The 19,626-nt window shown below is 52.5% G+C and overlaps 1 protein-coding gene across 1 annotated transcript in view; it reads right to left on the bottom strand.

Moving 5' to 3' along the window:
- Positions 1 to 8,069: 8,069 nt before the first annotated feature.
- The window catches only part of CEP72 (centrosomal protein 72), a 32,265-nt gene continuing 20,708 nt past the window's right edge, over positions 8,070 to 19,626 (bottom strand). Inside the window, 6 exon segments of the mRNA XM_060145955.1 lie at positions 8,070 to 8,450; positions 9,580 to 9,691; positions 10,846 to 10,972; positions 17,595 to 17,726; positions 17,728 to 17,792; positions 18,928 to 19,054. Of these exon segments, the coding sequence (XP_060001938.1) occupies positions 8,156 to 8,450; positions 9,580 to 9,691; positions 10,846 to 10,972; positions 17,595 to 17,726; positions 17,728 to 17,792; positions 18,928 to 19,054 (858 nt within the window). The 3' untranslated portion in view covers positions 8,070 to 8,155.

The raw sequence follows: 19,626 nt of genomic DNA, 5'->3' as shown, positions 1-19,626 counted from the left end.
GCGTATAACCCTCTGGACCCTGTGGTCCTGGTTTCGGTCCCGGGGAAAGCCCATGGCAGCCCCCAGGGATTGCTTCCCGGGAACCCAACCACCCTGCCACTATCTGTCCTGTGTCCAGCGCAGCAGGCCGGTGAGGACACACGGCCTGGCCCACGGCACAGGTGGCCGTGAGAAAGGCCAGCACTGCCACGGCAGGCGCGTTGGTCACAGCTGGACCTGGGACACCTGCCCACCCACACAGGGGCTCAGGCCAGCGCTCCCAGCCGACACGGCCCCTCGCACGGGGGGCTCCCCCGGGATGGCGGTGGCCTCTGCGGGCAGCTTCGTCCTGAGGCACCTCACCGCGCGATCACCCAGGAAGCGACGGAGCACAGGCATCCGGGGCTCACTGCGAAGATGTGAATCGCTGCCGTCTAGGAAGTTTCTAAAACTTGGGGATCCGAAGCTGCCCGGCCAGGCCCCCAATCCGCCACCAGGAAACAGGCCCGAGGGCTGGGGGAAGGCAGGCAGGAGGCCGGCCCCACCCCGGGCTCCTCTCCTCCCTCCAGAGGCAAGAGTCACCTGGGGAATCGCGTCTGCAGAGAACTCTGAACGTGCAGAGTGTTTGTGGGCACTAAGCTGATCACAGATGGCAAAGCCCGTGTTCCAGTGCCGGCCGGTTCCTCTCCGTGGACTCGGGACAGGACTCCTCCCCAGACCCATCCTCTGCCCAGCCGCCGCGGGTCTCCGCCTGCCTGACAGCCCAGCGCCCCGCACAGCCGTCCCGCGGCAGGACACTGGGGTCCAGCCCTCCCAGCCGGTCAGGGGCTGGACTGCCCAGGAGCAGACTGCCCAGGAGCAGACGGGAGGCGGACCGAGCAGAAGAAGCCACGCCAGTGGCGTCCTGGGACGCTTCCTCACGCTGCCCCCCCCGCCCTGGGGCCGGCCTGCGGGGCCGACACCACCCGCAGCAGGAAACCCATCTTCCCGATGGCTACGGCGGCACCTCCCCCTTGGGTTAAGGAAAGTCTAGCGCACACAGCTGCCCCCGTGGCCGGCCCCGCGCTCGCGGGCTCCCGAGCTGCGGAGGCCGAGGCGCCTGGCTGGGTCACAGGTGTCCCCAGCCCGCCTGAGCCCTCCTTCCCAAAGGGTAGCTCTGGAAACACATCTCCCCGCTCAGGGCAGGAGGAAGCGGTGGCCCCCTCCCCGTCGGCTCCGTCACGGCATCTGTGTGTAGCCCAAGCACAGCACGGCGCTCGGGCTCCAAGCTCTGCACAGACACACGTGCCTCCCTCAGGCTCTGGGTGCTGTGGACAAACAGGCAGGTGTGCGCCTTCGCTGCATGTTCTATGCAACACCCATTCGCTTCTACTAACTGTGGTTAACTAGAAACTACGTGTCTCTCTGTGAACGAAGGAAACTGCACAGCAAGCCCAGCAGGAAGCAGGGGCCCATGGTCAGGGTGCACCACGCTGACAGCGCCGAGCGCCGGGACAGCAGAGCGAGCGTTGGAGGACATCGTGCCACAGTACTTATTTATTTCTATTTAATGCTGTAGGATGAGCACCTAGGCGGTGGTCAGTTCACCAGAATTGAAGTTCAAATTACGTACGTTTAAAATATAGGAAGAGATCTATATTTATACTGGAGTATTTTTACACCTCGAGTATCCTCAGTCTTAAGGTTTGAGGCCAATGAAAGTTACAGTCAGGAAGAGCACGGGGAGCTCCAGCGGCACCGCCTAAGCTGCGCTACGTCCACGCCCCAGTGGCCGAGAGCTCAGGGCGGGCCGAGGCATCCTCTGAAGCGCCCAGCGGACAGAGGCTCACACGCCCGAAGCCTGGCCTGCTCAGCCACCGGCTGCCGCGGATCAAGCCTCAGCAGCACACGGCCCTGCCGCGCACCGCGCGCCGCCCGTGGCTGCTTCTGCGGCTACGCCGGCGGCAGGGAGTCGCTCACAGACGCCACGGCCCACGAACCCTGCACCAGCCACTGCCTGGACCTTTGGGGGAGGCTGCTGCTGTCCCCACCCGAGGACCCAGCAGGCCCCCTCCTCTGGGAGCGTTCCCGCGGGGGCTGGCGCACCCCGTCCCACAGCGCACGCCGGTGGGGCGCCCCCGCCACCTGTTCCGTCCACTTGGGTTGGCCATCAGCTGTACTGTGAAGTCGCCACAAGGCCAGCATGTCCTTGGAACTCGGACCCTGCGTAGCTTCCCTCCGCTGGCTGCCTACTGAGCCCTCTGTGAAATCCCGTGGCTCGGGTGTGGCCTTTGTCCGTGGGAGTGGAGAGTGTGGCCGGTGGTGGCCCCGGGCACTCCTGGGAGGTGGTCGCCCTGCACTTTGAGTTGCTTTAGTTAACTTTCTCTCTTCCCCAAACCAAGCCAAACAACAAAGGAGATGCACATAACTCAAACTTGAAAGGGATCATATGCTACTAGTTTGTACTAAGTTTTTTCAGGAAAGGGAAATAAATGTATATATAGATGCGATCTATTTTTGCACTGTTTTCTTACTGTTAGGGAGCGATGAGGGCATCACTTTGCAGTGTGATGGGACAAGCAGTGTGGACGTCACGGGTGCTCTGACTCAGAACCACACTCACCAGGAACTCGGGGGGCGTCTGTAGGGCCGAGGCGTGGTGTCACCTGTCAGTCGCGGTGCAAGGCCTGGCTTGCAAACCTGTGATGAAACAGCCCCTGTCTGTCTGCAAACCTCCTCGTGTGTTCCCTGTTGTTAACACTGTGTCAGATTGGTAAAGTGACAAATAAAGGTGTTGAATCGTGGGTCTGTGGTCCTTAAATGCGCTGTGTGCACGGGCAGTCGCGTGGGCACTACGGTAACACGGACACACCCAGGGGAGGCTGCAGCTTACGGGAGCGCCAGCCGCCCTCCAGGTGCGAGGCCGGGAGTGGGATCTGGACACAAACCACATCACGGACGCCCACATCAGCCCTGAAAACGGGGATGACGCCATCAAAACTGACATAAAATAAGGACGTTTTTAGACCACGATGGGGAGACTCGTGCCAGCAGGTGAGAAAGGCCATTGTAAACGCAGAGCGTGGCCAGAGACGGGGGGGATGGGAGAGAGGTGGGCAAGCGACCAGTAACTACAGGTAAATAGTACGAAATATTTCATCAAAAAAGGCACCTGAAAAGCATGACATGCAAGCCGGAAGGGGTGCACAGGGAGCCGCGTGCTCATGGCTCGTGTACGATGTCAGGAGTGCTGATCGAATAAACACAAACATGTGCTGTGATACCACACCAGGAACAGGGCACACAGCCTCTAAACTTGTAGAGGTGAAAATGTGAATGACAGAAAATTATCTAAAAACGGCAACACTAGACAGGAAAAGAAATCATCCAAGTAGAACAAATAGCACAAAATGAGATGGCAGATTTAAACTAAAATGTATCGATTACATTAGGCGATAAAGCAAGAGAAACACAGAAGTGGTAACAGCTCAACCGCCAGGATGAGGAATGACCAAGGAGAATGAGTGGGGCTGCGCAGCAGCTCGGAGGCGGTCAGCAGTCCACGGTGGGTGCAACCCCCGAGGCACACAGGAGGACGCAGGAGCGGAGGCCTCCGGACCACCGCCAAGCTGGCCCAGGATCCCGGTCAGCGGCCTGTTGGAGGCATCCCCGGGCCCTGCTGGGGTCACTCGGTCACTGACTGGGGCTGCCTGGACGAGGGTCCTGAGCTCAGGAGTTGGGACAGAGCCTGACGCCACGGCAGCTGCATCCCGTCCCCTGAACAGCAAGGTCTTGCGTGAAGGGACATACCTGCCCCTACATCTCTGCCACAAGGACACAACTTCAAATGCTGAAACTATTAAAGTGTCATTAAAAGATTGAGTGTCATGCCAAAAAACCTGAAAATTAGGCCATAAGAACAAATTCCTAGAGATAACGTAACTTATGAAAACTAACTTAAGAAGAACTGGGAAGCCCGCACAGTGCTGGCCAGGTGAGTACCAATGGCGATGGAAAAGCCGGAAGTCCAGGGGCTGGGCAACAAGGTGTGCATCTCACTCACACGGAGGCCAGCTGGGGCCCGGGGGGAGGGGTGCCACTCGGGCGGCCACCAGCTCTTCTCTGCTGGGCCCTGAAGACACGCCTCCTTCACTTGCAGAGTTGGTCACATGGCCCCAAACCAGCTATAGGGGAGGCACACGGACGGCCCCTGGGAACCCACTCTGCTGCATTGCCGAACCATAATTCAACTGAATCAAGTCAAAAATCGCCTCACAAGATGTGAACTGGAACAGCCACTATGGAGAACAGTATGGAGGTTCCTTAAAAAACTAAAAATAGAACTACCTACCACATGACCCAGCAATCCCACTACTGGGCATATACCCTAAGAAAAGCATAATTCAAAAACAGTCATGTACCACAATGTTCACTGCAGCTCTATTTACAATAGCCAGGACATGGAAGCAACCTAAGTGTCCAACAAATGGATAAAGAAGATGTGGTACATATACACAATGGAATACTCAGCCATAAAAAGAGATTAAAATAATGCCATTTGCAGCAACATGGATGGACCTAGAGATTGTCATACTAAGGGAAGTAAGTCAGAGAAAGACAAATACAATATCACTTATATGTGGAATTTTAAAAAATGATACAAATGAACCTCTTTGCAAAACAGAAACAGACTCACAGACACCAGAAACAAACTTATGGTTACCAAAGGGGAAAGGTAGAGGGGAGGGATAAATTTGGAGTTTGGGATTAACAGATAAACATTACCTATATATAAAATAAATAACAAGGTCCTATTGTGTAGCACACGGAACTCTACTCAATATCCTGTGATAAACCATAATGGAAAAGAATATGAAAAAGTATACATATATATAGATATATCTATAGATATACAGATATATATCTCTCTCTCTATATATCTATCTGAACCACTTTGCAGTACAGCAAAAACTAACATAACATTGTAAATCAACTAACTAAAAAATAAATTAAAAATTTTCAAACATTCAGGGAAGAAACAGTTACAATCTTATACAAATTCTGCTGGGAATAGAGGATAGTGATGACGCAAACCCCAACAAGAACAGCATCGCAAGGACAAATGTCACCCTGGACACGGACGTACCACGTTCTTCTCAGAGCCACACTCACGCTGTGCCGGCCGTGTGTGCGACCTGTCCGGGACCGTACTCACAAGTCACTCAGCCCTCACGATGGCCTGCGAGGCAGGCACTGCCAGCCAGGACATTGAGGCCCAGAGAATCTGACTGCCCAGGGGGACATTAAGTGGCACACCTGGAACACGAAATCCTACACAAAACACCCACAAACCACGTACAACAACGTGTATGGAAGGAAAGCCCATCATCAGTAAGTCGTGCTTCTCCCAGAAAGTTACTGTAGTTATAACCATATTAATAGGACAAGGGAGAAAAGTCACATGGTCATCTCAGTAGTGGCAGCAGAGTGTCTTATTCATCCACTCATGATGATAAATTCTTAGCAAATTAACAACAGAAGGAGCAAGGCCACCAGAACCCCGAGTTTAGTGGCGCCAGTTCAGTGGTGAAGTGGTAAAAGCCCCCTTTGATTTAGCGCCAGAGCAGGACCGATGCCCACCCCACCAGCACGCACAGCCCACAGACAGATGCCCACCCCACCAGCACGCACAGCCCACAGACAACCCACAATTACACTAGACGCGCCAGCACAGAGGAGCAAAACTCAGAACAACACCGAGAAGAAAACATAAAAGCCCAGAGCAAAGGACTGGACGGAGGAAAGAAACGCCAGTACTCACAGCAGGCGTGACGGTGCTGGGAAGTCTAGGCAGCTACAGGCGAATTATCACGAGTCTAACAAGATCGCCGGGTGTCAAACTAATGTACAAAAAATCAGTTCTCTTTCCATACAACACAAACACACACATTTCAAAAACACATCTTTTAGATATGGCATCACAAAATAAGGAAAACCTAGGAAGAAACATAACAAAAGATGCATAAGACCTCCATGGAGAAAATCATAGAACTATAATTAACGTACATTAAAGGAGGTCTAATAAGTGGACACAGGTACTACAGTCATGGCTTGTAAGACCCAATATTACCTATGTCAGCTCTTCCCAAACCGACCGATGCAATCCCAGACAAAATCCCAACTTAACCAGCTAGTTCTGAAGCTCATGCAATTCAAAGGGTCAGAAGTAGCCCAAACACCCTGACATGGGGTGGGAGGTCTTGACCTACGGGGTGTGGTGCTGCACAGGGACGGACTGGACACCAGTGGAGGGAACAGACACACGAATCATTTGTGACCGAGTCTTGTGAATGGATGATGCTACACGTGAAAACCCCGGAACTGGGTCCTTAACCCTCACAACACGCACAGAAGTCAATTCCAGGTAGAATATGTATCTAATACTCAAAACAGACAAAACTGTATGCTCTTTCAGAAGATACATGGAATATTTTATGATCACAAACAGAAAAATCATCATGAAAAAGACTGATACATTTCATCCTATTAAAGTTTAAATTGGGACTTCCCTGGCAGTCCAGCGGTTAAGACTTTGCCTTCCAAAGCAGGGGGTGCAGGTTTGATCCCTGGTCGGGGAGCTAAGATCCCACATGCCTCACAGCCAAAAAACCAGGAGCAATACTGTAACAAATTCAATAAAGACGTTAAAAATGGTCCACATCATCAACAACAACAAAAAACTTTAAATTTTCTCTTCATCAAAACACACCATTAAAATGTGGAAAGACAAGAAAAAGCTATTTGCAAACATAATGCACAAAGTACTAGTATCCAGCACTACAAATAACTCCTACAAGTTAAGAGACAGACTATCCGGTAGGAAAATAGGGAAAATCCTGGACCAGGCACCTTGGAAAGGCAGGTGCTCACCCTGGCCGACGGGGCAGCAGGTGCAGGACTCCCTAGGAGGCGGACTTCTAGAAGCTTGATGGAAAGTGTGGGGCGCGAGGGCCAGCAGGTGTCCCCACGTACCTGCCAGCAGCAGCGTTAGCTGGTGTCACCACTTCGCAAACAGTTCCAGATGATCTGTAGTAACGCTACTCAGAATATGGTTAAGGAGTTAAATGAAACATGAACATAATGGGAAATAAAACCTTTATAAAAACGGTTTTCTCTCCTTTTTATAAAAAAGGACCAAATGGAATTTTAGTACGAAGGAATATACAATTTCTAAAATTAAAAATTCAGTCTACAAGCCCAACAACAGATCAGGCGCATGGAGGAAACAGCAGTAAACTCTGTGACGGGACAACAGAGACCACCCAACCGAAGCTCCTAGAACACTAAGGAGGAAAAGACCCAAGATTAGGGAAAGGGGGGGCCAGACCAAGGGGCTGACGTGGCGTCACTGGAGTGCCGGGGGGAGGGGATTGGAAAGGCGGCTCGGGTCAAGGGAGAAATAACGGGAAATCGTGGCCCAAACTTCCCACATTTGATGGAAAATACAAAGCGCAACGTAACCCAAACGAGAAACATAAAGTAACAGCATGGCGACAACCTTCTACAAGCTGAAAACGGATTCGTGCGAAAATCTTTAAATAAAAAAAAAAATCTCATGATGAAACACGCACCCCCATACCGACTTCCCTGTGGTTACGAAAACGCAACGCGACCTGAAGGCGAGGGCCGCCTCCTGAGCCCCAGGGCCCGCGCCAGCCCCTGCTCTCGACCTGCAGCTCTGCTCCCTAAGTCCACCGCACGGCACTCTCAACAATCACTTCGCTTCACCAAAGAAAGCAAGTATTACCTAAGATACAACGTTTCCAATCTAAAAATCTAATTTTACGCCCTGTTAGGACATAATTTTCAGAAATGAACTGCAAACCAAGGAGAGCGGGGCTTGGGCGGTATTTCCCCTGTGGAAAGTTAATGCCACAAACAGTATTCTTCACAGCTCTAGGTGTTACTTGTATTTAGTCTCAGATCTTGCAGTTCGTGCTCATCAACCGTGGTGCACGGCTTATTTCATAAAAGAACCCAACGCGAAACTCAGTTATAATCGAAGAGCCACTTTTTAGAACAATGTATTAGTTTATTAAATAAGGGCTGCTTGTCACACAATCCATTATTTTCTTTAACCGTCCTACAGAGCTGCTTTCTTGCACGTTAGGCAGAAAATTACAGCATTTTCTTTGTCTCAAGATATTTGATGAAAAACTACTGACCTGTTTGTCTCAAGACATGTAAGGGGCTTGGATGAGCCTGTCTTTTTAGGACACTCCAGACCCCCCCCCGGCTGCACCACAGGCCCTGAAGACAGACACCCACAGAGAGGAGCGCTCAGGGCGCGGACGCGGGCGGGCGCTGGGGCGCAGGGCCGCGGCTTCTTGAGCTCCCTGTGGCCCCAGTGCCGCGGCTCCACCTCGGCCTCGTGCTGCGCCCGCACCTGGCCCAGCTCCCGAAGGAGGTGCTCGTTGGTGCTGACCAGGTACCTGGAGACGAGGCAGCGGACAGCGCTCAGCCCCGGGCCCCGTCCCCGCCCGGGGGCCCTCGCGCTGGCCCTGCTGCTGCCCCTCGCCTGGCGGGGCTGTGTCCCCAGCCCCAGCCCAGCAGGAGCCCCGATGGCGCGGCGCGGGAGCTGAAGGGGTGGGGAGGGGAGGCCCCTCGACACTCTGACAAGAACGCTCCATCTACACGGCGAGAAAACAATGTTCCAGTTCTAGAAAAGGTCCAAGGATGGAAACATGTCTAATTCGCGGGCAACTGCACTTCTGACACGGACACGGCACAATGGGAAAGGCCTGGGTTCTTTAATGCTGTGGCCGTTTTTAACTCTGGAGGAATCTCAGCAGGGAAGTGGGGCTGCACGCTGCCGACCCCGTCTCCAGGCTGCCAGCTCACCTGGTTGGCACTGACTGAGGGACCTCCGTGGCGCCGCGAGCCACAGATAGCGCGGGGCCGCGTTCTCCACAAAGCTGGCCACGCCAGCGACAAACCCCGTTTGCCGGGACACTGGGAGAGCCACGGGCCAGGCGGAGGCTCAGCACCTAACCGCCTGCTGCTCCGAGAGGCGCTGCGGCCCTGCCTTGCCCACACCGAGCCCACGGAGCCCACCCGCCTGTGGCCTTCCTGCCCTCCCCCACGGGGCTTGTGCTGGGATGGGCCCAGGGGCCTGTGGCCTCCAATCCCCACAAGGTCACAGCCTGGCCGCTGTGGTGACCTCGTCCGACAGTGAGAAGGGGGCGGGGGGAGAGCAGAGGAAAAGGGAGGGTGGGGCGGGAGTGCTGCCCTCAGGCCTGCCCCCCACTGCCGCGGCTTCCCCTCCGCAGCCCCACCCGCTTGCCAGCACACAGGTCTGTTCACAAAATCCGAGCTGGGGGCAAAGGTGGAATCTGTTTCTGCGAGAACAGCCGAGAACCACCACGCCGAGGGGGCACGCGCAGGCCTCCAGGACACGGCACCTCCTCTCCCTCGCCCCTCGTCCCCCCTTAACACCTCCCAGGAAGCTGCAGCAGGAAGGACCTCGATGCTCAGTAAGACGCAGAAGCTCACATAAGCTCCAAGTCAACCCAGCGACACACGTGGGCTCAGGACCAGTGGCCCGCTGCCCCGGGCAGGCACCTACGGCTCTCCTGCAGCATCTGGGTGAGTTCCTGGATCCTGTTGTAGTGCTCCAGACGCTGCTTTAGTTCCACAATCTCCCCGGAGAGCCGCTTCACACTTGTCTGAAATCCTGATGGGAAAAGAAGTAGCGCTATTCAGTGAAATGCGCTCCCACATTTTTAAAAATTTTATTTGTTTATTTATTTATTTAGTTTTGGCTGCGTTCGGTCTTCATTGCTGTGCGCGGGCTTTCCCTAGTTGCGGCGCGTGGGCTTCTCACCGCGGTGGCTTCTCTTGTTGCGGAGCACGGGCTCTAGGCACGCAGGCTCAGTAGCTGTGGCTCGTGGGCTCTAGAGCACAGGCTCAGTAGTTGTGGCGCACAGGCTTAGTTGCTCCGTGGCATGTGGGATCTTCCCGGACCAGGGCTCGAACCCGTATCCCCTGCACTGGCAGGCGGATTCTTAACCACTGCGCCACGAGGGAAGTCCCAACACTCCCACATTCTGGAAACTAAAATGATTCTAGAGTTTAAAGCGCACCTGGGAAACACGGTAAAAGGTCATCAGGGTGAACAAAGCAGCCCCCTCTCCACCTGCAATCATCCCACCCAGGGCCCAGCGCCGGCCCCTGCTGTTGGGGATGAAGCCCCGGGACTCTGCCCTCCGGGCACCCCTGAGGGGTCCGTGCGGCGTGGAGCAGACAGGTGGAGGTGGGCCTGGCGCCAGCCAGAAGTCGTAGGCTGATCTGCTGCTGGACAGCTGGGCGTTCAGGAAGAAGACCCCGGCAGCCGACAGGACTGGGGTGAAGGGCTGCGGGGACGGTTACCGGGCGGCGGGCCCCGGAGGGTCTCGGCTGTGACTGTGCTCACGCCCTGAGATGCTTACCACCCGGTCTTTTAGGAAGAAGTTTCAGACCCCCGAGAGGTCAGACTGGAGCAGACACTCAGGCTGAAGCCCCTGTGGGACCCCACGTCACCTCACATTACCCCAGAGCAGGCTGCACCCCACCTCGAAATCCCAAGGGCACTTTTGCAAAACTGGCAAAACAGAATCCAAGACAGTGAAGAGGGAAACAAAAATGCCCTGGGTCTGGAAGGAGCCGTAACCAAGGAGGAGGACGCCCCGGGGAGGGCCCCGTGGCCTTTCAGCAGCTCAGAGAGACGGTCCCGGCCATGCGTGCCCGCCCTGGCAGGGCTGGGGGCTCCGACCCCGCTTCACTGCACTTGCCGAGTCTGAATCCTGTGAAATCCTGACTCTTACACGTACAAGTAAACCGTGAACTCACCAGTGATCTGCAAGTTCAGTGTGGATGGAGCGTCGGCATTTCTCACTTCTTTTTTCACGCTGAACAGAAGAGACTTCAAGCTACTGCTTTCCTCCAGAGTTCTGCCCAGATGCTGCCTCAGGTGATCCTGCAGACACAGAGCAACGCGTGCCAAACAGGCGAGTCAAACTCTGTGCAGACGCTGCATCGCTACAAAGATGGCATCTGGGGCCCGTCTGTCTGGATCCAAATGGTCCCAAACTGCACAGTGTAAGGAGAAGGGGTGCCACTACTCATCTGCCCAAACCCCCAAACCCACGGTCCTCTGTTTCCGGGTTGACAGGCCTGCTGTGCCCATGGGGACGACGCACTGCCCGGTGACCACGCAGGCTGGGGCTGCAGCCCTTCCTGGATGCGAGAGCCATTTGCGCGCAGACACCCAGAGGATGCCGGTACCACTTCACTATTTTTCACTTATGCCTCTAAAAATGAAGCTGTGTGTAGGATCTCTGTCTTGACAAGATGGTAAGCACCAGACACTTCAGACACTTGTCTCCCAGCAACCCTGTGGCTACTTCCACTCCCATTTTACAAACGGGGGGACTGAGCACAGAGGGTGCTCACGCCCGGGGAGGAGACCCGTCCCCGCCACACACAACACACAGAAGCCACCACGTGGCACCCTCCGCACCAGCTGCCGCATCGCGAGCACTTGCGGGGCTGCCTGGAATGGGCGTGGAGGACCTGCACCCTGCTAAGCCTTCAGAGGAGACCCCAGCCCCGAGTGACAGCCTGACAACAACTTCAGGAGGCCCTAAGACACACGGCTCAGCTACCCTGGGCTCTGACCACAGAGACCACACAGGGTAAGCGTGTGCTGTCTGAGGTGTGACTGGGGGTGACTTGTTACGCAGCACTAGACAACCTAACACAGGGGGTTCAGTACCTGCTGCCATCCCTACAGCCCACCCTCTTAACCACGGGACAGAAGCCAAAAAGCTTCTACACAGCAAAGGAAACCATCAACAAAATGAAAAGGCAGCCTGCGGATTGGGAGAAAATATTTGCAAACCATTTGTCTGATAAGGGGTTAATATCCAAAATATATAAAGAATTCACACAACAGTGAAAAAACAATCTGATTTAAACATGGGCAGAGGACCTGAACAGACATTTTTTCAAAGAAGACATCTAGATGCCAACAGGCGCATAAAAAGATGCTCAGCATCGCTAGTCATCAGGGAAATGCAGATCAAACCAGAGCGAGGTGTCACCACACCTGCCAGCACGGCTTCATCAAAAGGACAAGCGATAACAAGTGTTGCCAAGGGTGTGCAGAAAAGGGAACCCTCGTGCGCCGTTGGTGGGAATGTGAACTGGTGCAGCCACTACGGAGAACAGTATGGAGGTTCCTCAAAAATTAAAATCAGAGCTAGCAGATCCAGCAATCCCACTTCGGGGCATTTATCTGAAGCAAACAAAACACTAGTTTGAAAAGATATGTGCACCCCCCATGCTCACAGCAGCATTACTTACAATAGCCAAGCTGTGGAGCGACCTCAGCGCCCATCAATAGATGATGAATGGATAAAGAAGATGCGCTGTATGTTACAACGAGAAAGACGAATACCATGTGATCTCAGTCACACGTGGAATCTAAAACAAACGAAGTGAAGCCCACAGATACAGAGAACTTGGTGCCTGCCAGAGGCAGAGCTTAGGGGTGGGAGAAGGGGGTGAACCGTTACTGCTTTTTAGTTCAAATCAATTGAATTTTTTTAAAAAGTCTACTGCAAATAAAAGGGAGAGGTTGTTAGTTAGATTAAAAACGCAAGACCCAAGTGTACGCTGCCTACAGGGAACCCACTTTAAATATAAGCACACCAATAAATTAAAAGGACGGAAAAAGAAAGATACACCATAGCAACACTAATGGGAGAAATCTGCTGGTGGCTATGCTCGTGTCAGTCAAAGCAGAGTGAGAGAGAGCGAGCAGGCACAAGGGGGAAAGCACGAGAGGAAGCATCCCACGCTCAGGGCACTAACAGCCGTCAATGGCAGGCAGGGTGCCAGGCGGCGGCAGCGTGTGGAGGGCAAGGCAGAGAACAGCCAGGAGGTGCGCCCACGCGGGACAGCAACACCGCTAGGACCACGCGCTGGGAACGCTGACACCACTGAGCACACAGGTGTCACCTCAGCAGCCCCCGAGGGACCAGGGCACAGGCGTGGGCCCATCACACGGCACAGGGGTCACCAGATTCACACCGGGCAGCCTAACTCCATGGCCCCCACACTCAACCCTGACAACGTACGAGCTTGACCAAAAAGAACAATTATCTATATGGGTCAAATTTACTTATTTTGGCTATAAAATAAATAAATAAAAATAAAATGAAAGAACACTCAAATAGTTTCCACACAATTAAACTGAACCATAATGATCAGTGAGGTAAAGACCTCACCATGCTGAATGCACGATGGTCTTTAAGTAAAAATTATCATGTTTAAGGTGCCCCTTCGATGGTCTGATGTGCGTGTACATAGTGACGGCCACAGTCGAGGTAATACACACATCTTCTCTTCACACAGTAACCATTTTCTGGGTGATGAGAACACCGGAAATCTGCTCTCTCAGCAGATTTCCAGACTCCATGCGGTCTTATTCACTGTGACCACCAGGCACGCTTTAGAGCCCTAGACTTAGTCACCTACAGAGCTGCCACTCTGTGCCCTGGGCCACCATCTCCCCACTCCCCCCACCTCCCCACCACTGGTGACCACCGCTCTACTCTCTGCCTCTATGAACTCAACTCTTAGATTCCATATATGAGATCATGGAGTTTATTTTCTTTCCACGTCTGACTTATTTCACTTAGCATAACGCCCTCGAGGTCTATGGCAGGATTCCCTTCTTTTTAAAGCTGAATAATGTCCCGCTGTACACATACACCACGTCTCCTTTCCCCACTCATCCGCTGAAGGGCGCTTAGGTTGGTTACTGTGACTAATACTGCAGCGAACATGGCAGTACACGCCTCTCCTCCAGATCCTGATTTCACGTCCTTTGGATAAACACGCAGAAGCGGGATTGCTGGATCACATGCTAGTTCTACTGTGGGCTTTCTGAGGACCCTCCATGCTGTTCTCCACAGCGGCTGCACCAACGTACATTCCCGCCAACAGTGCACGAGGGTTCCCTTCTCTCCACATCCTCCACTTGTTATCTCTTGTCTTTTTGATGACAGCCATTCTGCAGGTGTGAAGCGATAGCTCACTCTGGTTTTGATTTGCATTTCCCTGATGATTAGTAATACTGAGCATCATTTTCACATGTCTGTTGACCATCTGTATGTCTTCTTTTTAGGTCCTCTGCCCGTTTTTTAGTTGGGTTTCTTTTTTTCTTCTATTGAGTTGTATATTAACCCCTCATCGGATAAATGGTTTGCAAATATTTTCTCCCAATCCACAGGCTACCTTTTCATTTTGGTGATGCTTTCCTTTGCTCTGCAGAAACTTTTAGTTTGAGGTAGTCCCACTAGTTTACTTTTGCTTTTGTTGCCTTTGCTTTTGGTGTTACATCCAAAAAATCACTGCCAAGGCCATGACAAGGAGCTTTCTTCCTCTGTTTTCTTCTAGGTTTTTTTTTTTTGGCCGCACTACGCGGCATGTGGGATTTTAGTTCCCCTACCAGGGATCAAACCCATGCCCCCTGCAGTGGAAGCGTGGAGTCCTAACCACCGGACCACCAGGGAAGCCCCTCCTAGGAGTTTTAGTTACAAGTCTTGTATTTAAATTTTTAATCCACTCTGAGTTGAATTTTGTGTGTGCTGTAAGGTAAGGGTCCAAGTTCATTCTTTTGCCTGTGAGCATCCAGTTTTCCCAACACCATTTACTGAGGAGACCGTCCTTTCACCATGGTGTATTCTTGGTGCCCTTGTCAAAGATTAGTTGGCATATGTGTGTGGGTCTATTTTGGGCTCTCTGCTCTGCCCCAGTAACCTGTGTCTGATCCTGTGCCAGCACCATACTGTTATGGTTACTATAGCTTTGTGATATAATTTTAAATCAGGAAGCGTGATGCCTGAAACTCTGTTCTTTCTCAAGATCACGTTGGTGATCTGGGGTCTTTTGTGGAACTACAAAAAGAAGAATACAAATTAAAAGAAAAATAATTATACAAATTCTAGAATCGTTTTTTCTATTTCTGTGAAAAATGCCATTGGAATTTTTATAGGGCTTACACTGCGACTGTAGATGTCTTTGGGCAGTATGGACATTTTAACACTAACAACCTTCCACCCATGAACATGGGATATCCTTCCGCTCATTTGTCTTCTTCAACTTCTTTTATCAATGTTTTATAGTTTTCAGTGTTAAGATCTTTAGCCTTCTTGGTTAAATGTATTCCTAAGTATTTTATTCTTTTTGATGCTATAAATGGAATGGCTTGGGAACAATCATTGGTATAAAGAAATAAGAATGATTTTTGTTGTGCTGACTTTGTATCCTGCAACTTCACTGAATTTATTTGTTCTGCTTTTCTTTTGTGAAGTCTTTAATGTTTTCTACATGAATAATCACATCATCTACAAACAGAGGTAACTTTACTCCTTCCTTTCCAATCTGGACGCCTTTTGTTTCTTTTTCTCACCTGCTTGCTCTTGCTAGTACAGCTGATCCCTGAACCACGGGGGGTCGGGGGGCTGGGGAGCCGACTCTCCTTGCAGCTGAAGATCTGCATATAATTTATAGTTAGCCCTCCAAATCTGCAGTTCTGTGTCCATGGATTCAACCAACTTCCAATTGTGTAGTACTATAGTATTTTACTATTTAAAAAATCCACGTATAAATGAACCCATGTAGTTCAAACCCACGTGTTCAAGGGTCAGCTGTACTTCCAGTGGAAGAGAAGCTGCAGACTGGACACCCTGGTCTCATACTGGGTCTCAGAGGAAAAGCATTCAGTCTCCCCCACTGATCGTGAGGTGAGCCAAGGGCTTCTCACAGATGGCCTTCATTGTGTTGAGGAAATTTTCTTTCACACCTATTTTGTTGAGTTTTTTTCTTATCATGAATGGATGCTGAACTCTGTCAGATGCTCTATCTCCATCACTTGGGATGACTGTGTGGTCTTTCTCTCTCCATGAGTTAATGTAGAGTATTAATTTGTGTATGTTGAACCAACCTTGCATTCCAGGGGACAATCCCTCTTGGTGGTGATGTGTTGCTGAATTTGGTACACCAGTCTTCTGTTGAGGATTTTTACATCTATGTGCATCAGATAGTAGCCTGTAGTTTTCTTTTCTTGCAGTGTATTTGGCTTTGCTATCTGGGCAATGCTGGCCTTATGAAATTAGTTTTAAAGTATTCCCTCTACTTCTATTTTTTTGGAAAAGTTTAAGAAGGATAAGTATTAATGCTTTGAATGTTTGATAGAATTCCGCCATGAGGCCATCTGGTCCTGGACTTTCCTTTATTAAGAGGTTGATTACTGTTCCATCTCATTTGTTATTGGTCTCTTAGGTTTTGTTTCTTCTTGATACAGTCTTGGTAGGTTGTATGTTTCTAGGAATTTATCCATTTCTCCTAGGTTCTCCAACGTGCTTGTATATAACCATTCTTTGACTCTTTTTATTTCTGAGGCATCCGTTGTAATGCCTCCTCTTTCATTTCTGATTTTTAATCTTCTCTCTTTCTTAGTCTAGCTAAGAGTTTATTGGTTTTGTATATTTTCAAAACCCAACTCCGTTTTGTTCATTGTTTTCCTGTTGCTTTTCTACTCTCTTATTTCTTTCTGCTATGATCTTTATTATTTCCTTCCTTCTGCTTTCTCTGGATTCAGTGTGTTCTTCTTCCTAGTTCCTCTAGCTGTAAAGTTAGCTGCTTTATTTGAGATTTTGAGATCTTTTTTCCTTTTTAGTGTAGGCATTTATGGGTGATGGTCTCATGGCGAGGTTACAAAGGACGAGGGCAGCCTCAGCCAGGAAGTGGGCTCCACTGCCAGGCCCACACTGTGCTGGCTCTGGCTGCCCTTCAGTGCCACCTGGTGGCGGAGTTCCCACAGGTCCAACAGGACACCTCGGTCTCATAGCTGGCTAGTGCAGACAGGACAGCCAGGTAACTGGAACCTCTCTCACCAGTGTTCTGGGGAGCCTGGGCCAGGGAACACTGGGGCCACAGAAACTCCACCTCCAGCCCAGCCTCACTCTCTCTTTTTCTCTCCCACTCGGCCTCTCTCAGAACAGAACGCAGCTGCCCAGGAGAGGCAGAGCTGGGACAAGTGGCAATGCTGCCATCTGCAATCACTGTCATGAGGGGTCCTGGAGTGACAGAGTCACGCTGCGTCCCTGAAGGGCAGCTGGAGTCCCTGGGGGTGAGGAGAGCCTGGTGGGGGAGGGGGTTCGCGTCCTGCGAAGGGCAGGAAGGGGCCCCGTGTTGTGCCCGACAGCTGTTAAGGGGAAGCAGCGTTGAGAAGCTACTCTCATTCTGTGATGTCAAAACTACATTTTGGGGCTTCCCTGGTGGTGCAGTGGTTTAGAGTCCACCTGCCAATGCAGGGGACACGGGTTCGTGCCCCGGTCTGGGAGGATCCCACATGCCACAGAGCGGCTGGGCCCATGGGGATGGCCGCTGAGCCTGTGCGTCCGCAGCCTGTGCTCCGCAACGGGAGAGGCCGCAACAGTGAGAGGCCCGCGTACTGCAAAAAAAAAAAAAAAAAAAAAAAAAAACCTACATTTTGCTCCATCTGTGAACAAACGGAACTAACTCACCATCTCCTTCCGAGTGTCGCTGAGTTCCAACACCACCTCACTCATCTTCACGCTATACTGCTGCTGTAGCTCAGCAAGGCGACTCTGCAAAGACTTATTTTCCATAGTCAGGGAGCTAATTTCTTCACTCACATGTTGTTGAACTGTCCTGAGTGGCTGTAAACTCTTGGACAGATGACAAAATGTGTCTTGCCTGAGCTAGAAGTAAGACTCAAACATTATTACAACATTTATGTTGAAAGGATGAGTGTAAACAAAACATGTTCAATGCATTTTGAGTAACACGGGCTACATGGCTCAAAAACACTGGCCGGCATGGAGACTGGAAAAGGGACACGTACGCCATTGAAATGACCTCATCAGGCCTCTTTATCCCCCGCCGTGGATGAGGACCAACAGGCAAACAGCAACAGTCTTAGAGACCTAGAGAAGGGGCCTCAGGGAAAGGCCACCATTAGGAGGTCTGCCTTAAAGCGCTCTCACACAGCACCGACTGCTGCTCCAGGCCTGGCCCTGCTCCACGACTGGGAAAGCAGACAGTCCTGCTTCTAGCCCTGACAGGGTGTAGGTTTATGTGGTCAGGATCCAGGGGCGCCAGCTTCTCAGGGCGCCCTGATTCCAGAAGGAGAAGCTGAGGGGCCAAGACACTGAGTGGAAGGCTCGGGAGCCTATGGTGCAGCTAAGCTGGGAGATCCAGGCAGATCGGGGTCTGCTGGAAGGAGAGAGCTGGGAGGTCCCTGCTCCCCCTGGGGCACGTGAGGCTGCAATCAGGCTGTGGGGAAGGAGAACGTGGCCCTGGGGACACAGCATGTCCCCGTCTCACACCCCAACTCTGGATGTGGGGTCCCCTGTGTGCCCCTGTACCCAGGCACCAGGCAGAAGAAAACCCAAGTCCCCTCTGGGGAGGGGCCACATCTTCCTGGGCCTCAAGTCATTGCCACCAAAAGGTCAGCAAATCCAGGGCCCTGCATTCAGTCAAATGCTCAGAGGATTCGGAGAAGACAGCAGCAGCATTTTAGTCTCTCCAAATCCCCACATTAAAACAGAGCAAGGAGAAGCAACATCCAGGAAGAGCGATGCCAACACCACTGGCTGATGACATACCTCCAGGAAGCCTGGAGCGCCAGCAGGTGGGAAACGACAGCCACAGGCCGCGTGGAGTCCTCCACGTCTGCCACCTCCTGAGAACCCAGACGCTGTGAACAGGACCATCAGGACGCTCCCCGCAGCACAGTGAGGCAGTGACGCTGGTGAGGCGGTCCAGTGAGACACGGGGACCAGCGCCCCGCAGTGGGGCGCAAGCATCTGCCCGCAGAGCCCTAGGCCAGCTCGCCGAGGAACACCTCGCTGCCGTGCAGGGGGCTGCAGCCACTACAGTGCCTGCCCACCAGGTCGAGGAGCGCCACCTCCAGGGTGGCCTTCTTCCCGGGCGGCACGGCCAAGTGCAACTTGGGACACACCTGCACGGAAACAAACCACGAGCGTGGCTTCTTCCCTGCCTGAAACCAGTGGGTACGATGCAGCACTAGGCGTGCGCACCACGCTGATGCCCCATCCCACCGCCTACAAGCACGATGGCGGTTCACACACCACAAGCCTGCAAGCGTGGCTCATGGGATCCACCTCCCCGCCCCGCACGTGTGTCCACATGTGTGGGGCGGGGGACAACATCTCACACCGGGAGGAACGGCGAAACTGTCACCCTAGTGTAACAGTCAGGAGACCGGTCGGTTCCCAGGGACGGCTGTCCTGGGCCCTCCTGAACCAGCCCCAGCGATTCTGGGAGGGAGGAGAATAGTCTCGGCCTGAACGGTCACTGGAGCCCCGGAGGCCCTAAGTGCAGCGCAGCCCACGCGGGACTAGAGGGAGGGCTGGCGGGGACAGCACAGGCACAAGGCTGCCGAGGCTCCACCCCGGGCCCAACCACGCCAGGACCGCAGTCACTGGCATTCACGGCAACGCTCTCTTTTTTCCGTTTAGAAATTGTTTTACCAATTTTAAGGGATTACTGCAGAAAGCGGGGTGGCTCCTG

The sequence above is a fragment of the Lagenorhynchus albirostris genome, chromosome 3, assembly GCF_949774975.1.
Source record: "Lagenorhynchus albirostris chromosome 3, mLagAlb1.1, whole genome shotgun sequence".
NCBI classification, from domain to species: Eukaryota; Metazoa; Chordata; class Mammalia; order Artiodactyla; family Delphinidae; genus Lagenorhynchus; species Lagenorhynchus albirostris.
This window is presented reverse-complemented; position numbering and strand designations above follow the sequence as displayed.